At 37.1% G+C, this 24,665-nt stretch overlaps 1 protein-coding gene across 11 annotated transcripts in view; it reads right to left on the bottom strand.

Moving 5' to 3' along the window:
- Window positions 1-24,665, bottom strand: part of CCDC150 (coiled-coil domain containing 150) — a 97,494-nt gene that overhangs the window by 14,740 nt on the left and 58,089 nt on the right. For 10 of the 11 annotated variants that reach the window (XM_019838401.2, XM_019838402.2, XM_019838403.2 and 7 more), the window contains 5 exons: window positions 11,688-11,795; window positions 5,061-5,189; window positions 3,501-3,670; window positions 1,043-1,136; window positions 77-246 (listed from right to left, as the gene is read on the bottom strand). In XM_019838401.2, coding sequence (XP_019693960.2) covers window positions 77-246; window positions 1,043-1,136; window positions 3,501-3,670; window positions 5,061-5,189; window positions 11,688-11,795 — 671 coding nt within the window. Of the gene's footprint in view, window positions 1-76; window positions 247-1,042; window positions 1,137-3,500; window positions 3,671-5,060; window positions 5,190-10,347; window positions 10,937-11,687; window positions 11,796-24,665 lie in introns of those variants that run through there. The other variant, XM_023259582.2, reaches the window with a different exon arrangement.

Here is a 24,665-nt window from a genome sequence, read left to right as displayed (position 1 = left end):
CAGTTTAGGTAAGTGAGCCGGACGTAACTCTCCCAGAGGCTCTTCCCTAATTTCACTGTGACTCTACTGCCCTTACTTGAAGGTTTCCAAATTTTGTCGCTCAAGTTCTTTGTTTTCCAATTTCTCCTGCACATGATCAAGCTTTGTTTGTAGGTGATTATTTGTCTGGAGAGCTTGCTCCAGGCTCATAGCCAGTTTCCTGTTGTCTTCTCTAGCTACATCTAGAGCTTTCTGTAGAGGCTCCATCTGAAAGAGAGAAGACGCTCTTTAATTCTACTGTCACAGATAGATTCAAGAAGTCGGTAACACTATATACTCACTCCTTACACTTTTTCATCAAATGCCATTGAGACAATAACTGGATGGAACCAGAACTAAAGATTCCACATGCCTGGGATATAGATGTGAGAATTTACTGCAGACACTGCTTAGGAGACTCTTACAAAGCAATGGGAAAAGCAAGCTCTGCTGATTACTATGAGCTTTGAAAAATGGAACCAACTTATTTATTTTAAAAAATTTAAAGTAAATTCCCCTTTCCAATCTTATAACTTCTGGTGTCACTACCTAAAGAGAGAAGAACTGGAAATTGTTCCTTGTATGTCCTTCCAGAAAAAGCTTATTTATATGAAATATCAAAGACTTTTTAATATATGTGCATATATACTTATAAATTCATGTGTGCATATATCCATGAGCACACACATGTAAGTGTGTCTCCTTATTAATAGTGGGGTCACTCCAGCTACTTCTGACTTAAATTACAAATTATTCCCTAAGCCCTTTAACTTCTGCAATCATTTATGCATTAATAAGTAAAAAGAAGTAAACTATATCAGAGAGAGAATTAGGCATAATTGTGGTCCTGGTTTGCCAATAAATGACTCACTGTAAGGTTACAGGCCCACTTCCCATTTGTAAACATAACTCAGACTTGAATGAAAAAGAGATTTACCTGATTACTTACCCCATTTTCCTAAAAGAGCAATGTCCCAATAAAACCAAAAATATCAATATTCTCATCTATAATAATGGCCTTTACCTCACTGTTGTGCTGGGCATCCACAACAAGCATTCTCGCCTGCCACTGGTCCACTTCTGCCTCCAGCTTCTGCACCCTCTGTTGATTTAGAGCCCTGAAAATGGGAGACACAGAAAGAGTGACTACAGAAAAGAACCATCTAGGAAGGATACCACTGGGAGCTACAGGGCACTCTTCTTCCAAGAAGCTCAAATAGCATATGTCATAAACTACGGATGCTCAGGATACCTTAGAGTTGGCAGGTGACAATTAGTAGCCTCAGCTTCAGTTTAAGAAACTAAGACTCGAAGGATTAAAAAGTTGTCCCATCTACGCCTGGGTGGCTCAGTCAGTTGAACGTCTGACTTCCGCTCAGGTCATGATCTTGTGGTTTGTGATTTTGAGCTCCATGTCGGGCTCTGCTGACAGCTCAGAGCCTGGAGCCTGCTTGGGATTTTGTGTCTCCCTCTCTCTCTGCCCCACCCCCGCTCATGCTGTCTCTCTCTCTCTCTCTTAAAAATAAACATCAAAAAAAATTTTTTTTTGTCCCATCTATGATTCAATTTGGATTGATACATTAGCTATCAATACTTGTCAATGACTAACTTATGAGCTGGTAATTTTATACTATATACATGTATCACCAGTACAAAAATATATTGCTTCTAGATGGATGGGCCTGCTGTTGAGATTTTGCTTCTTTAGCTACCCAGAATCTTATTGTGAATGGTGAACAATTTGCAGTACCATCCCCTTGACTTTTTTATGTTCAGAGGCAATACACGTTTATAATATGCAAAAAACAAAGATAAGCACAATGGAGAATATAAAACTGGCACTTGTTCTCCCATAGCAGAGAGACAATAAGCACTAATACACCCATCACAATATATTTCAGAGGACCCGTTAAACTGAAACCATTTGCTCATTAACCTCAAGGGAAACTTTTATGCAACTTGAAACTTTCAAAGAAGGAGTTTACTTCTTTTTTAAAAAAAATTTTTTAACATTTATTTATTTTTGAGACAGAGAGAGAGCATGAATGGGGGAGGGTCAGAGAGAGGGAAACACAGAATCTGAAACAGGCTCCAGGCTCTGAGCTGTCAGCACAGAGCCCGACGCGGGGCTTGAACCCACGGACTGCGAGATCATGACCTAAGCCGAAGTCAGCTGCTTAACCGACTGAGCCACCCAGGCGCCCGGGAGTTTACTTCTAAAACATGGCTAGAAGTAGGTCTCAGAATGATTCATCTAAAAATATTAATCTTTAAATAGGATACTAATAAATAGATAATTCAAACTCAACTAGGCATGGAGTTTCAATTATCTAGATAATTACTAGTCTGCAGACCCAAGGACAGGTTTAAAGGGTAGCAGTAATATAGCACATGAATTTCTAGAATACATACTCCTTTACATCATTACAAAATATGGGAATTTTGAATTTTTGAAAGTCATGTTTATTTCTACTTCCAGATACTCCCTAATTTTCTAGATCTTTATTTTTTTTATAATACCATGTTTTACTGAATAGGTCTACATTTCACCACTTCTGAAATGTCAAGCTAAAATAGAGGACTTTTGGAGAGCAACAGAGTAAAGGGGGTGAACTGTCAGATTCATACATTTAGTGAGTAGTAAAATAGGGAGAGGGAAATATGTAAAACTTTGGGTTGGAATTGGAGGAAAAACCTGTTCAGGACTGAAGGGAGGTCCTTGATTTCAAACAAAAATTTCCCCTTGAATAAAGACTATACAAATAAGAACTTGGGTTTACAAAGAACATCGAATAGCACAAAACCCCATTAGGCGGAAGAAATGGCCAGGACAGAGGGGTGTGGGCTGTGGGGGCAGGCAGTCTGCAGCAGGGATGGCTGGGCTACAGGCTGGGCACCCCGCTGGAGGCCGCAGCTCAGGTACAGGATCTACAGGGAAGAGCAGGTTGGGAAGTCTAGAGGCAGAGGTTAGTGCATTCACCAAAATCCCTTGCTTTCCAGTCAAATTCCTAAGATGTTTCCCCAAACAGGGGCTAGATCTTTATTTTAAAGTGACTTTGTTTCTCGCGGTGCCTGGGTGGCTCAGTTAAGCATCTGACTCTTGAATTTAGCTCAGGTCATGATCTCACAGTTCATGGGTTTGAGCCCCACATCGGGCTCTGCACTGACAGCACAGAGCCTGCTTGGGATTCTCTCTCTCTCTCTCTCTCTCTCTCTCTCTCTCTCTCTCTCTCGGGATTCTCTCTCTCTCTCTCTCTCTCTCTCTCTCTCTCTCTCTGCAACCCCCCCCCCGCCTCTACTCACATGCTTTTGCTGTCTCAAAATAAACAAACATTAATAAATAAACTTAAAAAATGAAGTGACTTTGTTTCTTGACTGCATGCCACTCCTTACTATAATGGAGCAGACATGCTCCATTACATGCACAAAGACCAAAAACAAAACAAAAAACAAAAAACAAAAAACAAAAAAAACTCCAGTACCTTTCTTTCTTGAGGCCTGCAATCTCTGAATCCCTCCGCCCAAGCTCTATTTGTACTTTTTCCAGAGCACCTTGCATCTTACTGTGAGAAGCCAGCACATTTTCCAACATAATTGTAACTTTGCAGTTGTCTTCTTTAGCCTCTGCCAGTTGTCTCTGAAAGTTTCCCACCTAACAGAAAATGAAACAATACAAAGATATTTGATCCTTTCTCCTTATTCCACTGCTGCTGAGTCCCATTACTTCTAGGCAAGAATATGGAAACCAAGCATGGCAAAATGCTAAGAGGAATAATTGAAGCATATTTTATTTTATTGTTAAGATCTTAAGTTATTGTGACTTTGAGAAAAGAAAACTAGCCCCCGCCCCCCACCGCCACCCTGTGGAGAACTCTGCAGCACTTCCCAACTTTTGTCATGTCATAACATCTGTATTAACTGCAGACAATGGGGTCAACAACTTCCTGGTTCTAGATGTGGTCCCAGGCTGGTCTGCTCTGGCCCTGATCAGTTATCATGGGACAGAAGAGAACATACCTGAAGCCCATCAGAATCAGGAACATGTTAGTTACACATAGTAGGAAGGTTACTGTTACCAAGGTCAGATGATTTTCAATAGAAAACATTAGGACTTTCAAGACTGTAAGTTAAAAAAACACTGGGGGGTGCCTGAGTAGCTCAGTTGGTTAAGCGTCTGACTTTGGCTCAGGTCATGATCTCATAGTTTCTGAGTGTGAGCTCCGCACTGGGCTCCCCGCTGTCAAGGCAGAGCACATTTCAGATACTCTCTCTCCCTTGCGCTCTGGCTCTCCCCAGCCTGTGCTCGCTCTCTTTCTTTCATTCATTCATAAATAAAATAAATAAAATAAAATAAAATAAAATAAAATAAAATAAAATAAAATAAAATAAAATAAAATAAAATAAAAACCAAAACCAAAACCAACAGCAGTTAGCAGCGCCTGGGTGGCTCAGTCGGTTGAATGTCTGACTCTTGATTTCGGCTCAGGTAAGGAACCCACTGTTGCGGGATCGAGCCTTGCATCAGGCTCTACTGAGTGTGGAGCCTGCTTAAGATTCTCCTGCTCTCTTCCTCTGCCCCTCTCTCCTGCTTGTGCACACATGCTCCCTCTCTCTCTAAAACAAAAACAGGAGCACCTGGGTGGTTCAGTTTGTTAAGCGTCCAACTGTGGTTCACGTCATGGTCTCATAGTTCATGCGTCAGAGCCCCAAGTGGGGCTGTCTGCTGTCAGGGTGGAGCCTGCTTTGGATCCTGTCTCCCTTTCTCTGTGCCCCTCCCCTGCTCTCGTGTGCTCTCTCAAAAATAAACGTTTAAAAAAATAATAAAAAACAAAAACAAAAACAATTGGGAATTAAATCACGTATTTTTAAGGAAAATATTTTACAGCTCTTCTAAAGTTATCTTAAAAAAAAAAAAAGCTCCTCTGGTCAATCCTCGTTCTTACCAAAGGTAACAAGAAATGAAGGAATACGACTTGACTTGCGCAAGATTTCTTAAGCACCTCATTTCAATAACAAACTTTCAAAAAGGATTGATGCCTTGCCTTCTTGCTCTCTCTGTCCTCCAAAGCCTCAAGGTCCCCTTTCAACTTCTGACTCTCTTTTAGGGCTGCATCACGACACTTCACTGCTCGGGAGAGCTCCTCTTCATTCTTTTCAAGAATGGATTTCACCTTAGTAGAAAACAAGGAATGATAAATAATTTGTCTAAAGCACTATAAATCAGCAATTAGAATAAGAAAAAGCAATTTGGACACCAAACTTAAAATGTTTAATTAAATATGCTCATCCACTATAATAAAAAAAACAACTTTATTAGCTACTTTTCCCTTTAAAGAAAACTACAAAGCAAAAAAAAAAAAATCTGTGTGAATAAACATGAGCAAACCTAATATATGTCAATCTCCAAGAAAATACAGGGTAAGTGATAAAGGAGATAAGACTATGAAGGTTAGATGTAAAATGGTGGGGGTGGTGGACTGATTATCCTGGAATTTAAAAATACAGTAAAACCTTGGTTTGAGAGCATAATTCATTCCGGAAACATGTTTGTAATCCAAAGCACTTGTGTATCAAAGCAAATTTAAAAAAGAAAAAAATTTTTTAACGTTTATTTTTGAGACAGAGAGAGACAGAGCATGGACAGGGGAGGGGCAGAGAGACAGGCAGCCACAGAATCGGAGCAGGCTCCAGGCTCTGAGCTGTCAGCACAGAGCCCGACATGGGGCTCGAACTCACGGACCGCGAGATCGTGACCTGAGCTGAAGTCGGCCGCTTAACCAACTGAGCCACCCAGGCGCCCCTCAAAGCAAATTTCAAGAACCATCAGCTCAGTTGTGATCATGTGATGTCTGGCGTCACACACTACTCATATTGCAAGACATCGCTCCTTTATCAAGTTAAAATTTTTAGAAATGTTTGCTTGTCTTGCAGAGCACTTACAGAACAATCCAAGGTTTTACTGTATAACAACTGAAAGAATATAACAAAAGCCAAGATGAATAAGTAGCGTCAAGAAAATACTGTTATAGAAGAATGCATCCTAATTAGAAGTATGAGAATTTTATATCCTTGAAATACTTTTTTTCTTTTTTCTACACATTCAAATGATCACAGTATTTTAAATATTATTTAAAAAAATTTTTGAAATAATTAGATTCACAGGATGTTGCAAAAGTAGTGAAAAGAATCCCATGTATTCTTCACCCTGCTCCTAATGGTGTGGAGACATCTTACACTACTATAGTTCAACATCAAAATTAGGAAACTGACTTTGGTGCATTACTGTTCACTAGATTAACTGGCCCACAGAACTTACACAGTTTTCACCACTTTTTTAAAAACCTGCATTCATCTCTGAGCGCACACATAGCTGTATGTAATCTGATGTCGTGCACATTATTCACGAACCATCACAATCACAATCAGAACCGTTCCATCACCACAAAAGAATTCACATGTGCTACTTCTTTGTGTATATACACACTCTCCCAAACCCATCCCCGGTCCTGCGGCAACCAATAATTTGTTCTAAATCTCTACAGTTCTGTCATGTTAAAAATGTTAAACGTTTTAATATAATTAACTTTTGTATAGGTAATACATTCACACTATTCTTTTTTATCAGCATTACCGAGGTAAAAATGACCTGCAAGAAGCTGTGTATATTTAAAGTATAGTTCTGACGTGTATAAGCTCTTGAAGCCATAATCAAGATAAGCCATTTATTTCCATCATCTCAAAAGTTTCCTCATGGGGGCGCCTGAGTGGCTCAGTCCGTTGAGAATCTGACTTCAGCTCAGGTCCTGATCTCAAGTTTGGTGGGTTAGAGCCTGCAGTGGACTCTGTGCTGACAGCTCAGAGCCTGGAGCCTGCTTCAGATTCTGTGTCTCTCGCTCTGCTTCTCCCTCATACTCTCTCTCTCAAAAATAAATAAACATTAAAAAAAAAAAAAAAGTTCCCTCATGCCTTTTTGTAATCTCTCCTTTCTGTCTCTCCTTGTTCCCACACCTCCACACAACTAATCTGTTTTCTGTCACAATATTTTTCCTAGAATTTTATATAAATGGAATTATATTGTATGTACTCTTTTTTGTATGGCTTCTTTCACTCAGCATAATTATTTTGAGATTAATTTTGATGTAGCAGTAGTTCAATCCTTTCTGTTGCTGAAGAGTGTTGTATTGTAGAACATACCACAGTTTACTTATCCATTCACCTTCTGAACACTTGAGTTGCTTCCAGCTTTAAGATATAAGCTGCTGTGAAGAGCTGTGTACAAGTCTTGGGTAGACATACGCTTTCATTTATCTTTGCTTAGAAGTGGAATGGCTGGGTTATACGTAGTGTTTTATTTTTAAAGAAACTACCAAAGCATTTTTCAGAGCGGTTATACCATCTGACATTCCCTTCAGCAGTGTTATGAGAGTTCCAGTTGTTCTACATCCTAATACTTGGTATGAACAGTTTTTCAGTTTTATACATTCTAATAGATGTGTATCTCACTGCAGTTTTAATTTGCATTTCCCTAATGACTGATGTTTAACATCTTTTCAACTACTTATTTATCATCCAAATATCTTTTTTTTTTTTGAGTTTTCTTTTTTGTAACCTTTATTTTTTTTTAATGTTTATTTATTTTTGAGAGAGACACGCGTAAGCAGGGGAGGGGCAGCGAGAGAGACAGAGAATCCAAAGCAGGCTCCAGGCTCCCAGCTATCAGCTCAGAGCTCAACTTGGGGCTTGAACTCACAAATCATGAGGCCATGACCTGAGACGAAGTCAGACACTTAACCAACTGAGCCCCTCCAGTGCTCCATGGAGTTGTTTTCTTCTTAATGAGTTTTAAGAGTTTAATACATTCTGGAGACAATGCCTTTATCAGATATGTGATTTGCAAATATTTTCTCCCAGTCTATAGCTTGTGTCTTCATTCTCTTAACACTTTAAAGAGCATAAGGTGTCAGTGCATCCATTTTTCCCCCCTTTAGGGATCATGCTTTTGATGTCAAATCTAAGATATCTCTGAGTAATCCAAGATAACAAAGATTTCCTCCTACATTTTCTTCTACAAGTTTTACAGTTTAAGATTTTACATTTAGGACTCTGATGCATTTTAATTTTTATATATAGTGTGAGGTATGGATCAAAGGTTTTTTGGTTTTGCATATGGATATCCAACTGCTCCAGTGCCATTTGTTGAAAAGATCATCCTTTCTCTACCTTCACTTTTGTTGAAAATGAAATGTTCATTAAATGATTTTGAATTGGTAGCACATTCACATTATTCTTTATTATTATTTATTTTTATGTTTGAGAGACAGAGCGCAAGTGGGAGAGGGGCAGAGAGAGAGGGTGACACGAAATCCAAACCAGGCTCCAGGCTCTGAGCTGTCAGCACAGCTGACACACCCCAATGTGGTGCTCGAACTTACAAACCATGAGATCATGACATGAGCCCAAGCAGGCTGCCCAACTGACTAAGCCACCAGGTGTCCCATATTCACATTACTCTTAAGATACAAAAGGGTAAAGTGGAAAATTTCCCAGTCACCTGGTTTCCCTCCTCAAAAATAATGTTGCCAATTATTATTATTATTATTATTATCCACGATAGAGATATTCTATGCATTATAAGTGAAAATATCTATATGTACTCACATATGGATATATTTTTTATTCTCCTACCACTTCTACAAATAATAAAATATTATGTATACTCTTCTGAGCCTTGGTTGTTTTAACCTAATAATACATACATACATATGTATGTATATACTATATACATATGTTTGAGCAGTATTCCAAACCATGAATACACCATGATATACTTAGCTAGTGTCTTATTGATGAAATTTTGCTTACTTCCAGTCTTTCGCTATTAACAAGCAATACTTCAATAAGTAATCTTGTAAACATGTCATATGTATAAGCTAGTATATCTGAAGGAGAAAGTCCTAGAAGTACAACTGTGGAGTGAAATGATAGGTATTAAACTGTCTTCCACAGGAAGTTGTACCATTTTATATTTCCAACAGCAACAACAAAGAATATTTTTCCCCACATCTTCCTCAACATTTCACTTTCTTAAAACTTTTTACCTGTAACATTTGAAATACTTTTTCTTTAAGGATCTAAGAATATTACAAAGGATGCCAATTCATAGGCTCTGAAAACCTACAGAATTTTGTTCTAGAAACGGACACAAGGAAGGGTATATACTTTTACCAGGGTTTTTAAGATACATATGAAAATGTCACTAGCAAAAATGTTTAGAGAAAAGATCTAAATAGCTACCAACTCTAGAAGACAAGATACAGAACTTTCTATTTTTAAACATCAAGCAAAGATGTACGCTCTCAAAGGTTTTCTTTCAAAAATAATTTCCAGGGGCACCTGGGTGGCTCAGTCAGTTGAGCCTCAGACTCTTCATTTTGGCCAAGGGTCATGGGTTCAAGCCCCACATTGGGCTCTGCCCTGAGCCTACTTAAGATTCTCCCTCTCTCTCCCTCTGCTCTTCTTCCCTGCTCACATGCTCTCTCATAAATAAAGAAAAGCCTGAGACATGATAGGCTCTCAATAAATGTTGGTTCATGCTTTTCTTATTAAGCAGTTGTTGTTTTCAATTTTATTATAATTTTCACCAATAACTTGGTTAAGGCATTCAGACTATACTGTAAGGTTCACATCTAAAAACAACCTAAAACTAAGATAATACGCAAAAAAATTTTTCTCCAATGTTCAAGTTCTTAGGGCCTTGATTAATGTATTTCTATTTTAAAATCAGGCTTGAAACATTTTACCATGAATATTAAGATTAGGTGGAGGGACGCCTGGGTGGCTCAGTCAGTTAAGTGGCCGACTTCGGCTCAGGTCATGATCTCGCAGTCCGTGAGTTTGAGCCCCGTGTCGGGCTCTGTGCTGACAGCTCAGAGCCTGGAGCCTGTTTCAGATTCTGTGTCTCCCTCTCTCTGCCCCTCCCCTGTTCATGCTCTGTCTCTCTCTGTCTCAAAAATAAATAAACGTTTAAAAAAAAAAAAAGAGATTATTAAAAAAAAAAGATTAGGTGGATGTTTTGAATTTGTAAAAACTCAAAATCATATTAAAAAAACTCAATGGCTACTGTTAATCAAAATCTATGTCTAAAAATTAACCATGTGATAACCAAAATAATGGTTTCAATCCACATTGTCAATTTTTCTTATCTGTGAAGAACCTAACTTTCTTGTTACTCATACCTCCATATATTATCTTTCTGAATTGTTACTACTTTTCTTCATTGTTGTATAAATCTGAAATTTCCTTATGATTTAGTTTGTGGTCTCCACTTACCGAATCCTGTTTAAGAAAATTTGGTGACTCATTTATTAATGGTCTTGAAGCAAGAATGTCTATTTTACCTTCCAGTCTTCCCTCCATGGTTTTAATAGCATTCAAAAGAGTCTTTAGAGAGATTCTAGAGTCTCCAATCTCCTGAGAAGCTCTCAAAGAAGTGAGGTTAGATGCAAAGGTCACACGGCGTGCAGAGTTTGGAATAACACTGGGTAAACCAACTGATGAAGTTCTTTCCTTTATATTGTTTACATGGGGCCTATAGCTTTCAAAGAATTTTGAAGATGCAGGCCTCTCTGGAGATTTCCTTTTTCTTGGAGGCATCACCAATCAAAAACAGTAAAACAACTAAACCTAGAGTTATTTTTCAATGAGCGCTCCTTTTATGAAGAGGAACAACACAAAGTTCTAATGAAGCTGTGATCAAAAATATACTTGAAAATGTGTTCCTTTGCTTTCAGAACGAAGAAATCACACTGTAAAGTTGTCCTGGTGAAGAAACAAGCCTTCCTTAAATCAAATTCTCTGTAGGAGAGTGTATCTAATGAGGCCCTCTTTTCCAGTAGTCAGATGGTTAGAACCCTAACAGTATTCTATTTGAAGACACATTCTAGCTCCTTGGTTACCAAGGGTATAGAAACAGAAATATTATAGCTAATAGAAGTCAAACATATTTGAGTAAAAAAAAAAAAAAAATGCACACATGGTAAATTTGTAAATCACTGAAATGAATCACTTTCTTTTGGTTACACATTCTTGGATTATTTTCTTCACTAAATGTTCTGTATCTTGTTTGTCTAACTTTCTCTATTCATTTGTTAAAATGTTATGTGACTTACAAAAGGATTGTAGCCTCAGCAGTTACCCTGATGACAAGTAAGCATTTATACCACTAACACCTCTTTCAAGTGAGCTGTCTCCTGCAGTTCTATCTTGTTGCCACTGAGTTCGAAGTTTGCCTATAATTAAAAAACCATTTCCTCTATGAAAGTGTTTCTCAATGCTTTCATTATAATGATGCTCCCTATGAACGCTCACTCTATTTTGCTTCTGAAAGACTTAACTTCTAAATCTATAATAAAGTTTATGAGTATATTCCTAAGCCTCCAATTAGAACATAAGTTGAATATCCCAATCCTGCTTCAGGTATGTTTATTTCTCTACAGTTTAGCAAAACCTTGTACATTGCGGGTGTTTAAAAAATGTTTGTTGAATTGAGTCAAGTGAAAGAATATTCACCTTTCTGGGACTGTATGGTAAGGTGGAGAGAAAGGCATCAATTTCTCAAAACCTAATTAAAACAATATAACAGCAATTTGTTTTATAGCTATTAATCACACCTGCATATAGCTGCCCTCTAGAGCCTTGTTCAACTTGCGTAGATGGTCATTCTGTGAACTGGTTTCAGTAAAAGAATGTAGTTGTTCTTCTAACTGTTTAACTTTTATCTAGGATAAAACAGAAGAATAATAAAATAAGGAGTAATTATATATATATTTACATATTTTAAAAGGAAAAAGATGTCATGAGTTTGGAAAAATCACAGAGAATCCTTAAAACTTGTAGAAGCAATCCTAAGTTTTTCTAATCATGTAAAGATTGCTATTTCAACTCTCAGAGCTATTTCAATAGCTAAAAGTAGGCTATAGCCATTTATACGTACTGAGATAACTCATTTGGTTTCTATTGCTTATGAAAACTCCAGCGGCACCTGGGTAGCTCAGTTGCTTAAGCATCCACCTTCCCGTTCAGGTCATGATCTCCCAGCTCATGAGTTTGAGCCCTACCTCGGGCTCTGTGCTGACAGATCAGAGCCTGGAGCCTGCTTCGGATTCTGTGTCTCCCTCTCTCTCGGCCCCTCTCCTGTTCATATTCAGTCTCTCTCTCTCTAGCTCAAAAATAAACATTCAAGAATTTTTTCAGAAACTCCAAATTAACATGACTTATGAATATAACAGTGAGACTTTGGGGGTAATAATTTCAACTTAAAAAAAATTGTGATACCTAACATTCAAAAACCATTTTGGCTATGGATAATTAGAATTGTCAACGTGCAAGTAGATGACACAGACTCTTGTGTTTTACTGACAGCATTATAAAATCTGAGTAAATGAAATTCTTATATGATGAATTATACTTTAACACTAAATGAGGAAGATAATTACAGCTTTCTCTTTAAAGAAAATGATCATTTGGGGGAATGAAATCATTAATATTTACTCACTAATCTCCAAGTTATGTTTTCCCACATTTTCTTCCCTTTATATCCAACCCTTTCATACAAATCAACAATGAATCCCTGAATCAGACAAAATGTCATCCAAAATTTTTTACTTAAATCGACTTTTTCCTTTCTCTGTGTCTTGTTTCCTACCTGTGGAGGGAAAACACTTCTTGGCTGGAGTTACTGCACACTTTCAGGAACTGTTAAATTTTGATTGCTAATATTAGTATTTTTATTTGAAGGACTGCATAAAAATATATTTTGTCTCAGGAAATCTCTCTTGTTCTATCAAGCAGAATCCTTCTTTTATCGCTGCCTGTTTCTGTTGCTCTTTTCCACAGTGTACATTATGAAATGTGTGCTATGGCTCCCTAAAGCCATCAGTAAAAGTTAATCATGACTTTCACTTAAGGTTCAGAATTAAAATGACTGCCTCTAAAGGGAAGTATTCATGCAACAATTATTCTCATTTTAAACAAGCAAGCTGCTGTTAACCCATAGAATCTAATGGAAAGTGGGCTGAATAACTCTGAAGACTGAGATTTGCTTTTCTTCAAGCAAAGAGAATATCCTTATTCTACAATATTTCTCAGATAATTTGCCCTAACTCAGCCTCTGGGCACACAGTAAAATGCCCTGAAACTTTTTAGATGGGATGTTCTCATCTACAAGCACTTTAAATTTTATATTGAGTGTCTTATTTGGCATGATTTCTAATTCAGGACATTCACATGGGAAAGAACACAGAAGCAAATAAATTGTGCTGCCGCTCAGAGATCTGGTTTTTCTGTGTCATTAAAAGTCAAGCAACTTCCATTATTAGCTTATCAGCCAGTCTCAGGAACTGCAGTAACTTAGGTCAAGGTCCTTTGTTCATCATTTTTAATCCTTTTTAATAATTTTACCATAAATGTATCCCTAAACAGTGTACAGTATTATTTTATAAGATTGATCTATGTTAGGGGCGCCTGGGTAGCTCAGTTGGTTAGGTAGCTGACTTTGGCTCAGGTCATGATCTCATGGTTTGTGGGTTCAGGCCCCACATCAGGTTCTGTGCTGACAGCTCAGAGCCTGGAGCCTGCTTTGGATTCTGTGTCTCCCTCTCTCTCCGCCCCTCCCCTACTTGTACTCTGCCTCTCTTTCTCTCTCTCAAAAATGAATAAATGTTAAAAAAAAAAATTGATGTATGTTAGCACATGTAACTCTATACTCAAAGATTGCTTTTGGGGCACCTGGGTGGCGCAGTTGGTTAAGCGTCCAACTTCAGCTCAGGTCATGATCTCACAGTTTGTGAGTTCAAGCCCTGCATCGGGCTCTATGTTGATAGCTAAGAGCCTGGAGCCTGCTTCGGATTCTGTGTCTCCCTCTGTCTCAGCCCTTCCCCCACTCACACTCTGTCTGTCTCTCTTTCAAAGTAAATAAACATAATAATTAAAATTTTTTTTTAAAGACTGCTTTCAAGACTGATATAACTACTTTCAGGAGAAATTTAATAAACTCCAGTAAAATTCAAGATCTGTAAATCCTACAACCTAGTAATTCTTCTTCTGAGAATTATACTAGCTAGAGAATTTTTTACATGAATACAAGGGGACCTGTACAACAGTTCATCATTTCAGTGTTGTTTGTAAGAAACTGGAAACTACCTAAATATCCATCAACAGAAGAAAGGATAAATCTATTTTGGTATATTTATAAAATGGAATAGAATATAACACTGAAAATGTAATTCACACCATGTTTGAATAGGGAAAGCAGTTTCTGACACAGTCTACATTAACTCCTGAAATCAAGTGTTTATACCAATCATGAAGTCAATTCTAAAATGTAATCTTTTACCAAATGATTGATAGCTAATATTTTTAATCAATTATTCAATTTAGAGAGAACACAGCAGGCTATTTTGATTATGCTTAGTATGCAGCTCTTCCTTTAAATTATTGCAAGGGTATTATGCTTTAAGAGCACTTTCCCTTGGGTTGATGAAGTCAGTATGGAATGTGCCAACCCAAGGTATGACATAAAAACACCAGTGAGTCAATAGTAGACTATCAAAAATTTTAAGCCCTTATTGTAGGAATAGGAGTAGAAAGTAATATTTTCCTTAAGATTCTGAGGATAACTTCTAAGGTTATAACTGAGGTCTAAAAGGTTAAATAGATATCAGCTCACTAATTAATTTTAAAATGTATCCTATTCCCAGCCAAAATTTGGCTTTAAGTTGGCTATGAACATTTGTTTTTTTTTTTCTTATATACTTAACAATACATTTAATTTCTCTTGGGAAAGATAAACAAAGGTCAAAATCATTGGTCACAGTTTTTATGAGATCATTAGTTTCACAAAGGAGAAGGCTCTTCTGTGCCTGTAATAATCTATATACCTAGTCTATAATGTTGACTAGCTTTCCTAGTGAAAAGTAGATGAGAGGTATGCTTTCCCCTCCTCAGTTTATAGGTGAATAAGATGAACCTCAAACAAAAACAATCAGAAAACAATGAACAAAGTGCCAATAAGTACCTATCAGTAATTATTTTAAGTGTAAATGGACTAAATGCTCTAATCAAATGACACATGGTGCAACACAAGCACTTTTAAGAGGGAAGTGTACAACAATACAGGCCTACCTCAAGGAAAAAGAAAAATCTCATATTAACAACCTAACCCTACACGTAAAGGAGCTAGAAAATGAAAAACAAAGCCCAAAGCCAGCAGAAGGAAGGAAATAATGAACATTAAAGTAGAAATAAACAAAATAGAGACTGAAAGAATAGAAAAGATCAATGAAACCAAGAGCTGGTTCTTTGAAAAGACAGACAAAACTGATAAACCTTTAGCCAAATTCATCAAGAAAAAGAAGACTCAAATAAAATCAGAAATGAAGAAGAAATAACTACCATATCACAGAAATACAAATGATTATAAGACAACATTATGAAAAATTAAATGCCAACAAATTGGACAACGTAGAAAAAAGTGGATAAATTCCTAGAAACATACAATCTCCCTCAACTGAATCAGAGATAGAAAATTTGAACAGACTGATTACTAGTAATAAAACTGAATCTGTAATAATAATAAAAAAGAAACCTCCCAATACATAAAAGTCAAGGATCAGATGGCTTCATAGATGACTTCTAAACATTTAAAGTAACAGGTTCTGCTAATACTACTGTGGTTTCATTAACTACATTAAAAAAAAAACTTTTTAAAATGTTTATTCATTTCTGAGAGAGAGAGAGAGAGAGAGAGAGAGAGAGAGAGAGACAGAGAGACAGTGTGTGAGCAGGGGAGGGGCAGGGATGGAGGGTGACACAGGATCTGAAGTAGGCTTCAGGCTCTGAGCTGTCAGCACAGAGCCTGACGCAGGGCTCAAACTCACAAACCGTGAGATCATGACCTGAGCTGAAGTCACACACTTAAATGGCTGACCCACACAGGCGCCCCTACATTTAAAAAAAATTTTTAATGAAGCATAGTTGACATACAATACTATATAATTTTAGAGGTACAACACAGTGAATCAATAATTATATATATTACAAAGTGCTTACTATAAGTGTAGTTACTATATGTCACAATACAAAGTTATTATAACATTATTCTCTATGCTGTACTTTTCATCCCTGTCACTTATTTATTTCATAACCGGAAGTTTATATCTCTTAATCCCCCCTTCACCTATGTCACCCATTCCTCCACCCTTCTCCCCTCTGTCAACCACCAGTTTTTTGTATTTATGAATCTGTTTCCAGTTTTTTGTTCTTTGGTTTTGCCTTTAATTCCACATAGAAGTGAAATCCTGTGGTATTTGTTTTTCTTTGACATATTTCACTTAGCTTAATACCCTCTAGGTCCATCCATGTCATTGCAAATGGCAAGATTTCATTCTTTTTTTACGGCTCTTCTTCCTTCCCAAATTATCCCCAAAATATAGAAGAGGAAGAAAAACTTCCAAATTTATTCCACAAGGCCAGCATTACCCTGATACCAACACCAGACAAAGACTCTACTAAAAACAAAACTCTAGGCCATTATCTCTGATGAACACAGATGCCAAAATCATCAACAAAATACTAGCAAACTGAATCCAACAACACATTAAAAATATCATCAATACATTGAGTAAGGATAAAAACCACACGATCATCTCAATCGATGCAGAAAAAAGCATTAAGCAAAATACAACATCCATTCGTGATAAAAATTCAACAAAGTAGGGTTGGAGGAAACATACGTCAACATAATAAAAGCCATATATGAAAAACCAACAGTGAACATCATACTCAATGGTGAAAAACTAAAAGCTTTCCAAGATCAGGAACAAGACAAGGACATCCAATCTCATCACCTTTATTCAACATAGTAATAGAAGTCATACCCCACAGCAATCAGACAAAAAAAAAAAAAAAAAAAAAAAAAGGCATTCAAATTGATAAGGAAGAAGTAAACTACCATTATTTGCATATTACTTTAAACTGCCATTATTTGCATATTACATAATGCAATATATAGAAAACCCCCAAAACCCCAAAAACACAGAGAAAACTCTGTGCTGATGATGTAAAGCCTGCTTGGGATTCTGTCTCTCCTTCTCTTTGTACCACCTTCCCCCGGATTGTGAGTACATGCTCTCTCTCTCTCAAAATAAACTTAAAAATTCTTTTTAAATGTCCATTTTACCCAATGTACAGATTAAATGCAATACCTATCAAAATACCAATAGTATTTTTCACAGAACTCTTAATAAATAATCCTAAAGTTCATATGAAACCACAAAAGACCCCAAATAGCCAAAGCAATCTTGAGAAACAAGAACAAAGCTGGAGGTATCACAAGGCCAGATGTTATTTTATTTTATTTTATTTTATTTTATTTTATTTTATTTTATTTTATTTTATTTTATTTTATTTATTTTATTTTATCTTATTTTAATTTATTTTTTAATGATTTTATTTACTTTTGAAGGAGAGAGAGACAGAGCACGAGCAGGGGAGGAGCACAAAGAGAGGGAGACATAGAACTTGAAGCAGGCTCCAGGCTCTAAGCTGTCGCACAGAGCCCAATGCAGGGCTCGAACTCACAAACTGTGAGATTATAACCTGAGCTGAAGTCAGACGCTTAACCGACTGAGTCACCCAGGCGCCCCACAAGGCCAGGTTTTAAACAATACCACACAGCTATATTAATAAAAATAGGGGCGCCTGGGTGGCGCAGTCGGTTAAGCGTCCGACTTCAGCCAGGTCACGATCTGGCGGTCCGTGAGTTCGAGCCCCGCGTCGGGCTCTGGGCTGATGGCTCAGAGCCTGGAGCCTGTTTCCGATTCTGTGTCTCCCTCTCTCTCTGCCCCTCCCCCGTTCATGCTCTGTCTCTCTCTGTCCCAAAAATAAATAAACGTAAAAAAAATAAAAAATAAAAAATAGTATGGTACTGGCACAAAAACAGACACATAGATCAATGGAATGGAATGAGAGCCACGCTTATATGGTCAATTAATCTATAACTGAGGAGGCAAGAATACACAATGGGGAAAAGACAGTCTTTTCACTAAATGGTACTGGGGAAAACTGAACAGCTACATGCAACAGAATGAAACCGGACCACTTTCTTACAGCATACACTAAAATAAAGTCAGAATGATTTAGAGACCTCAATGTAAGACTTGAAACCATAAAACTCCCAAAAGAAAAAACAGGGAGTAAACTCTTAGATATTGGTCTTAGCAGTATTTTTTTGGATTTGTACCTGCAGACAAGGGAAGCAAAAGCAAAAATAAACAATTGGGAGTATATCAAGTAAAAAGTTTATGCATGAAGGAAACTATCAACAAAATGAAAAGGTAACCTACTGAATGGTAGAAAATATTTACAAATGGTATATCTGATAAGAGGTTAAATATCCAAAATATATAAAGAAGGCACAAATGTGTACACACATACAGGAATATCACTCACCCATAAAAAAGAATGAAATCTTGCCATGTGCAATGACATGGACAAACCCAGAGGGTATTATGCTAAGTGAAGTAAGTCAGAGAAAAACAAATACCATTCACTTCTATGTGGAATCTGAAAGGCGAAACAAAAGAACAAAAAACTGTTAGACCTAAAGACACCTTCAGATTGAAAGTAAGGAGATGGAGAACCATCTATCAAGCTAATGGTCAGCCAAAGAAAGCCAGGGTAGCCATACTTATATCAGACAATCTAGGCTTTAAAACAAAGACTGTAACAAGAGATGAAGAAGGGCATTATATCATAATTAAGGGGTCTATCCACCAAAAAGATCTAACAATTGTAAACATTTATTCTCCAAATGTGGAAGCACCCATATATATAAATCAATTAAGCACAAACATAAAGAAACTCATTGATAATAATACCATAACAGTAGGGGACTTCAACACCCCACTTACAGCAATGGACAGATCATCTAATCAGAAAATCAACAAGGAAACAATGGCTTTGAATGACACACTGAACCGGATGGACTTAACAGATATATTTAGAACATTTCTTCCTAAAGCAGCGGAATATTCATCCTTCTCCAGTGCACATGGAATGTTCTCCAGAACAGATCACATATTGGGACACAAATCAGCCCTCAACAAGTACAAAAAGATTGAGATCATACCGTGAATATTTTCAGACCACAATGCTATGAAACTCAAAATCAACCACAAGAAAAAATGTGGAAAGATAAATACTTGGAGACTAAAGATCATCCTACTAAAGAATGAATGGGCTAACCAAGAAGTTACAGAGGAAATTAAAAAGTACATAGAAGCCAATGAAAATGGTGACACCACAGCCCAAAACCTCTGGGATGCAGCAAAGGCGGTCATAAGAGGGAAGTATATAGCAATCCAGGCCTTCCTAAAGAATGAAGAATGGTCACAGATACTCAACCTAACCTTACACCTTAAAGAGCTGGAAAAAGAACAGCAAGTAAAACCCCAAACCAGCAGAAGACAGGAAATAACAAAGATTAGAGCAGAAATCAATGCTATGGAAACCAAAAAACACAGTAGAACAGAACAATGAAACCAGAAGCTGGTTCTTTGAAAGAATTAACAAAATAGATAACCCCCTAGCCAGTTAGATCAAAAAGAAAAAGGAAAGGACACAAATAAATAAAATCAAGAATGAAAGAGGAGAGACCACAACCAATGCCACAGAAATACAAACAATAATAAGAGAATATTATGAGCAATTATATGCCAATAAAATGGGCAATCTGGAAGAAATGGACAAGTTCCTAAAAACATATAAACTACCAAAACTGAAACAGGAAGAAATGGAAAATTTGAACAGACCCGTAACCAGTAAGGAAATTGAATCAGTAATCAAAAATCTCCCAAAAACAAGAGTCCAGGGCCAGATGGCTTTCTGGGGGAATTATACCAAACATTTAAAGAAGAGTTAACACCTATTCTCTTGAAGGTGTTCCAAAAAACAGAAATGGAAGGAAAACTTCCAACTCTTTCTATGAAGCCAGCAAGCCAGCATTACCTTGATTCCAAAACCAGACAGAGACTTCACTAAAAAGGAGAACTATACACCAATTTCCCTGATGAACATGGATGCAAAAATCCTCAACAAGATACCAGCCAACCAGATCCAACAATACATTAAAAAAATTATTCACCACGACCAAGCGGGATTTTACCTGGGTTGCAGGGCTGGTTCAATATCCACAAATCAATTGTGATACATCACATCAATAAAAGAAAGGGCAAGAACATGATCCTCTCAATAGATGCAGAGAAAACATTTGACAAAACACAGCATCCTCTCTTGATAAAAACCCTCAAGAAAGTATGGATAGAAGGATCATACCTCAAGATCATAAAAGCTATATATGAAAGACCCACTACTAATATCATCCTCAATGGGGAAAAACAGAGCTTTCCCCCTAAGGTCAGGAACAAGACCGGGATGTCCACTCTCGCCACTATTATTCAACATGGTATTGGAAGGTTTAGTCTCAGCAATCAGACAACACAAAGAAATAAAAGGCATCCAAATCAGCCAGGAGGAGGTCAAACTTTCACTCTTCGTAGATGGCATGATACTCCATTTGGAAAGCCCAAAAGATTCCACCCCAAAACTGCTAAAACTGATCCATGAATTCAGCAAAGTCAAAGACTATAAAATCAATGCAAAGAAATCGGTTGCATTCCTATACACCAACAATGAAGCGGCAGAAAGAGAAATCAAGGTTCAATCCCATTTACAATTGCACCAAAAACCATAAAATACCTAGGAATAAATCTACCCAGAGGTGAAAAATCTATACACTGAATACTATAGAAAGCTTATAAAAAAATTGAAGACACAAAAAAATGGAAAAAGATTCCATGCTCCTGGATAGGAAGAACAAATATTGTTAAAATGTCAATACTACCCAAAGCAATCTACATATTCAGTGCAAACCTATCAAAATAACACCAGTATTCTTCACAGAGCTAAAACAAAAACAAAAACAAAAAACCCTGAAATTTGTATGGAACCAGAAAAGACTCCAAATAGCCAAAGAAATCTTGAAAAAGAAAACCAAAGGTGGAGACATCACAATCCCAACTTCAAGCTGTATTACAAAGCTATAATCATCAAGAAAGTATGGTACTGGTGCAAAAACAGACACTCAGTGGAACAGAATAGAGAACCCAGAAATGGACCCACAAACATATAGCTGACTAATCTTTGACCACGCAGGAAAGAATATCCAATGGAATAAAGACAGTCTTTTCAGCAAATGGGGCTCGGAAAACTGGACAGTGACATGCTGAAAAATGAACCTGAACCACTTTCTTACACCATACATAAAAATACACTCAAAATGGATGAAAGACCTAAACATAAGATAGGAAGCTATCAAAATCCTAGAGGAGAAAGCAGGAAAATCCTCTTTCAACTCAGCTGCAGCAACCTCTTACTCAACAGATCTCTGGAGGCCAGGGAAACAAAAGCAAAAATGAACTATTGGGACCTCATCAAAATAAAAAGCTTCTGCACAGGGAAAGAGTTAGCAAAACTATAAGGCAACCAACAGAATGGGAGAAGATATTTGCAAATGACGTATCAGATGAAGGATTAGTATCCAAAATCTACAGAGAACTTATCAAACTCAACACCTAAAAACCAAATAATCCAGTGAAGAAATGGGCAAAAGACATGAATAGACACTTCTCCAAAGACATCCAGATGGCCAACTGACACATGAAAAAATGCTCAACATCACTCATCATCAGAGAAATACAAATCAAAACCACACTGAGATACCACCTCACACCTGTCACAATGGCTAACATTAACAACTCAGGCAACAACAGATGTTGGCGATGATGCGAAGAAAAAGGATCTCTTTTGTATTGGTGGGAATGCAAGCTGGTGCAGCCACTCTGGAAAACAGTATGGGGGTTCCTCAAAAAATTAAAAATAGAACTACCCTATGACCCAGCAATTGCACTCCTAGGTATTTGGTACAGGTATGCTGTTTCGAAGGGACACATGCACCCCAATGTTTATAGCAGCACTATCCACAATAGCCAAAGTATGGAAAGAACCCAAATGTCCATTGAAGGATGAATGGATAAAGAAGATGTGGTATATATATATACAATGGAGTATTACTCAGCAATCAAAAAGAATGAAATCTTGCCATTTGCAACTACGTGGATAGAACTAGAGGGTATTAGGCTAAACAAAATCAGTCCGAGAAAGACAAAAATCATATGACTTCACTCATATGAGGAATTTAAGATACAAAACAGATGAACATAGGGAAGGGAAGCAAAAATAATATAAAAACTAACTTGGATGCAAATGATAAAAAATAAATAAATTATAGAAAATTAAAAAAAAATAGTAGAATGAGATAAAAGCAAATCTAGTTAATAATATCATCATGGATGCAAAGATTAAACAAGGATTTATAAATTTTTTAATTAAAAAACGTAAACGTCCAACAATATGAGAGCAGTTAAATCATGGTTACATAGTGTAATTGTTTGGTGTTTAGGGACTACAATCTGACCGCTAAGATTAAATCCTGGCTTTGCAACACAAGAACTGTGAGACCTTTCGAAAATTACTTGAATTCCTTATGCTTCCATTTCCTTGCCTATAAATGGGCATAATTACAGTACCTGCCTCCTTGTACTGTCACTTGGCACAGTGCTTGATATATTCCTAGATAACTGTACAGCAAGAAATGGTTCAGAAGATGTATTCATAAGATAGTCTACTCTTGAGCCATTAAAAATAGTATATAGAAATAAGAAAAAAAACCAGATTCATAAATACAGAGAACTGGTGATTGTCAGAGGGGAGGAGGGTGAAATAGGTCAAGGGGATTAAGACGTGCAAATAAGTGACAGGGATTAAAAGTACAGCATTGGGAATATTGCCAATAATGTTATAGTAACTTTGTATGGTGACATATGGTAACTACACTTAGGGTAAGCATTTTGTAATGTATATAATTACCAATTCATTATGTTAAACATCTAAAATGATATAGTATTGAATGTCAACTATACTTCAATTAAAATTTTTTTATTTTTAAAAAAAAATTTTTAATGTTTATTTATTTTTGAGAGAGAGAGAGAGAGACAGAGTGCAAGTGGGGTAAGAGCAGAGAGAGCGACACACACAGAATCCGAAGCAGGTTCCAGGGTCTCAGCTGTCAGCACAGAGCCCAATGCAGCACTTAAACTCACAAACCATGAGATCATGACCTGAGCCAAAGTCGGATGCTCAACTGACTGAGCCACCCAGGTGCCCCTAAAAAAATTTTAAATGTAGGCAATAAACCACAGTAGTATTAGTCTAACCTGTTACTTTGTCTCCAATAGACATCACAGATATTTTCATATTATAGAATAGTTATTGCAAATATCTTGAAAAGCTGTTTGTGCTTATCATCAGTTTGAAATTAATAGAGTTTATAAGAACACCATTAGATCTTGTTATTGAATGCACCAGTAAAGAAACAACTGTTAAATTATCACAATTACTATTGAACTTTTTAATTTTTTTTTGAGAGAGAGAGAGAGAGAGCGAGCGAGCGAGCAAGCAGGGGAGAAGGACAGAGGGAGAGAGAGAGAGGAATTTTCAGCAGGCCTCACACTCAGTGCGGAGCCTGATGTGGGGCTTGATCCCATGACCCGGAGATCATGACCTGGGCCAATATCAAGAGTTGGACACTCAATCAACTGAGCCACCCAGGTACCCCTGATAAAAACATTTTAAAGGAACTGAATTTTTTTTAAAAAAGATGAAACTCAATAAAATTAAGACTCGTCCAAGGTTACACAAGTATAAATGTATATTATACTTAAATGTATCATTGGCTCTAGAAAATATTAATTAAAAGCACACAAATTGTGGCCAAATAGCCTTATGTTTTTAGTGGCCAACATATGGTTTACAACAACGGTTTATCATCTTTCACATAGCCTGCCATAAGGGCCAATCTCATCTGCTAACCCTGTAATAAGCTCCTTGAGCAGATGAGATGAGATTAACATTGACACGTTTTACATGTCTCTAGTGAGATCACTTAATTAAATCAGCTCTTTGGTTGCCAAGCCTAAATGGACTTTGTACCATTGAATCCAGTGGTCCTCATGCATGGTTGCATACTGGAATCACTGGGGAACTTAAAAGTATTGAAGCCTAGGATCTACTCCCTGAGATTCTGATCTAATTGCTCTGGGGTGCAAGCCTTGTCATGGGGAATTTTCCCCTTGTATTTTATAAATATACAGTAAAATTCATTTTACTGTGAATATGCATACCCTCACCATCCAAATTCCACAATTAATTTTTTTAAACTTGCTCATCACATATCAATCCATCTATCAATCTCCTCTATCCATCAAAGTGTTTTTTCTTTTTCTGATTCATTTCCAAGTAAATGGCGACTATCATATACTGCCCTGCATGAGGTATTTAAAAAATTCCTCAATTTGTGATGTGTAGCTAAGGCTGTGAACCACTGATTTAGATTTCATTTAGCATTTCCACTGGAGTTGGGTATCAGTGGCCAGCTTCCTGCTCTGTAGGTACTATAGAGATAAAACACACAT

Source organism: Felis catus, chromosome C1 (assembly GCF_018350175.1).
Source record: "Felis catus isolate Fca126 chromosome C1, F.catus_Fca126_mat1.0, whole genome shotgun sequence".
Lineage (NCBI taxonomy): Eukaryota > Metazoa > Chordata > Mammalia > Carnivora > Felidae > Felis > Felis catus.
Note: the sequence above shows the minus strand (reverse complement) of the source record. Positions and strands in the feature narration are given on the sequence as shown.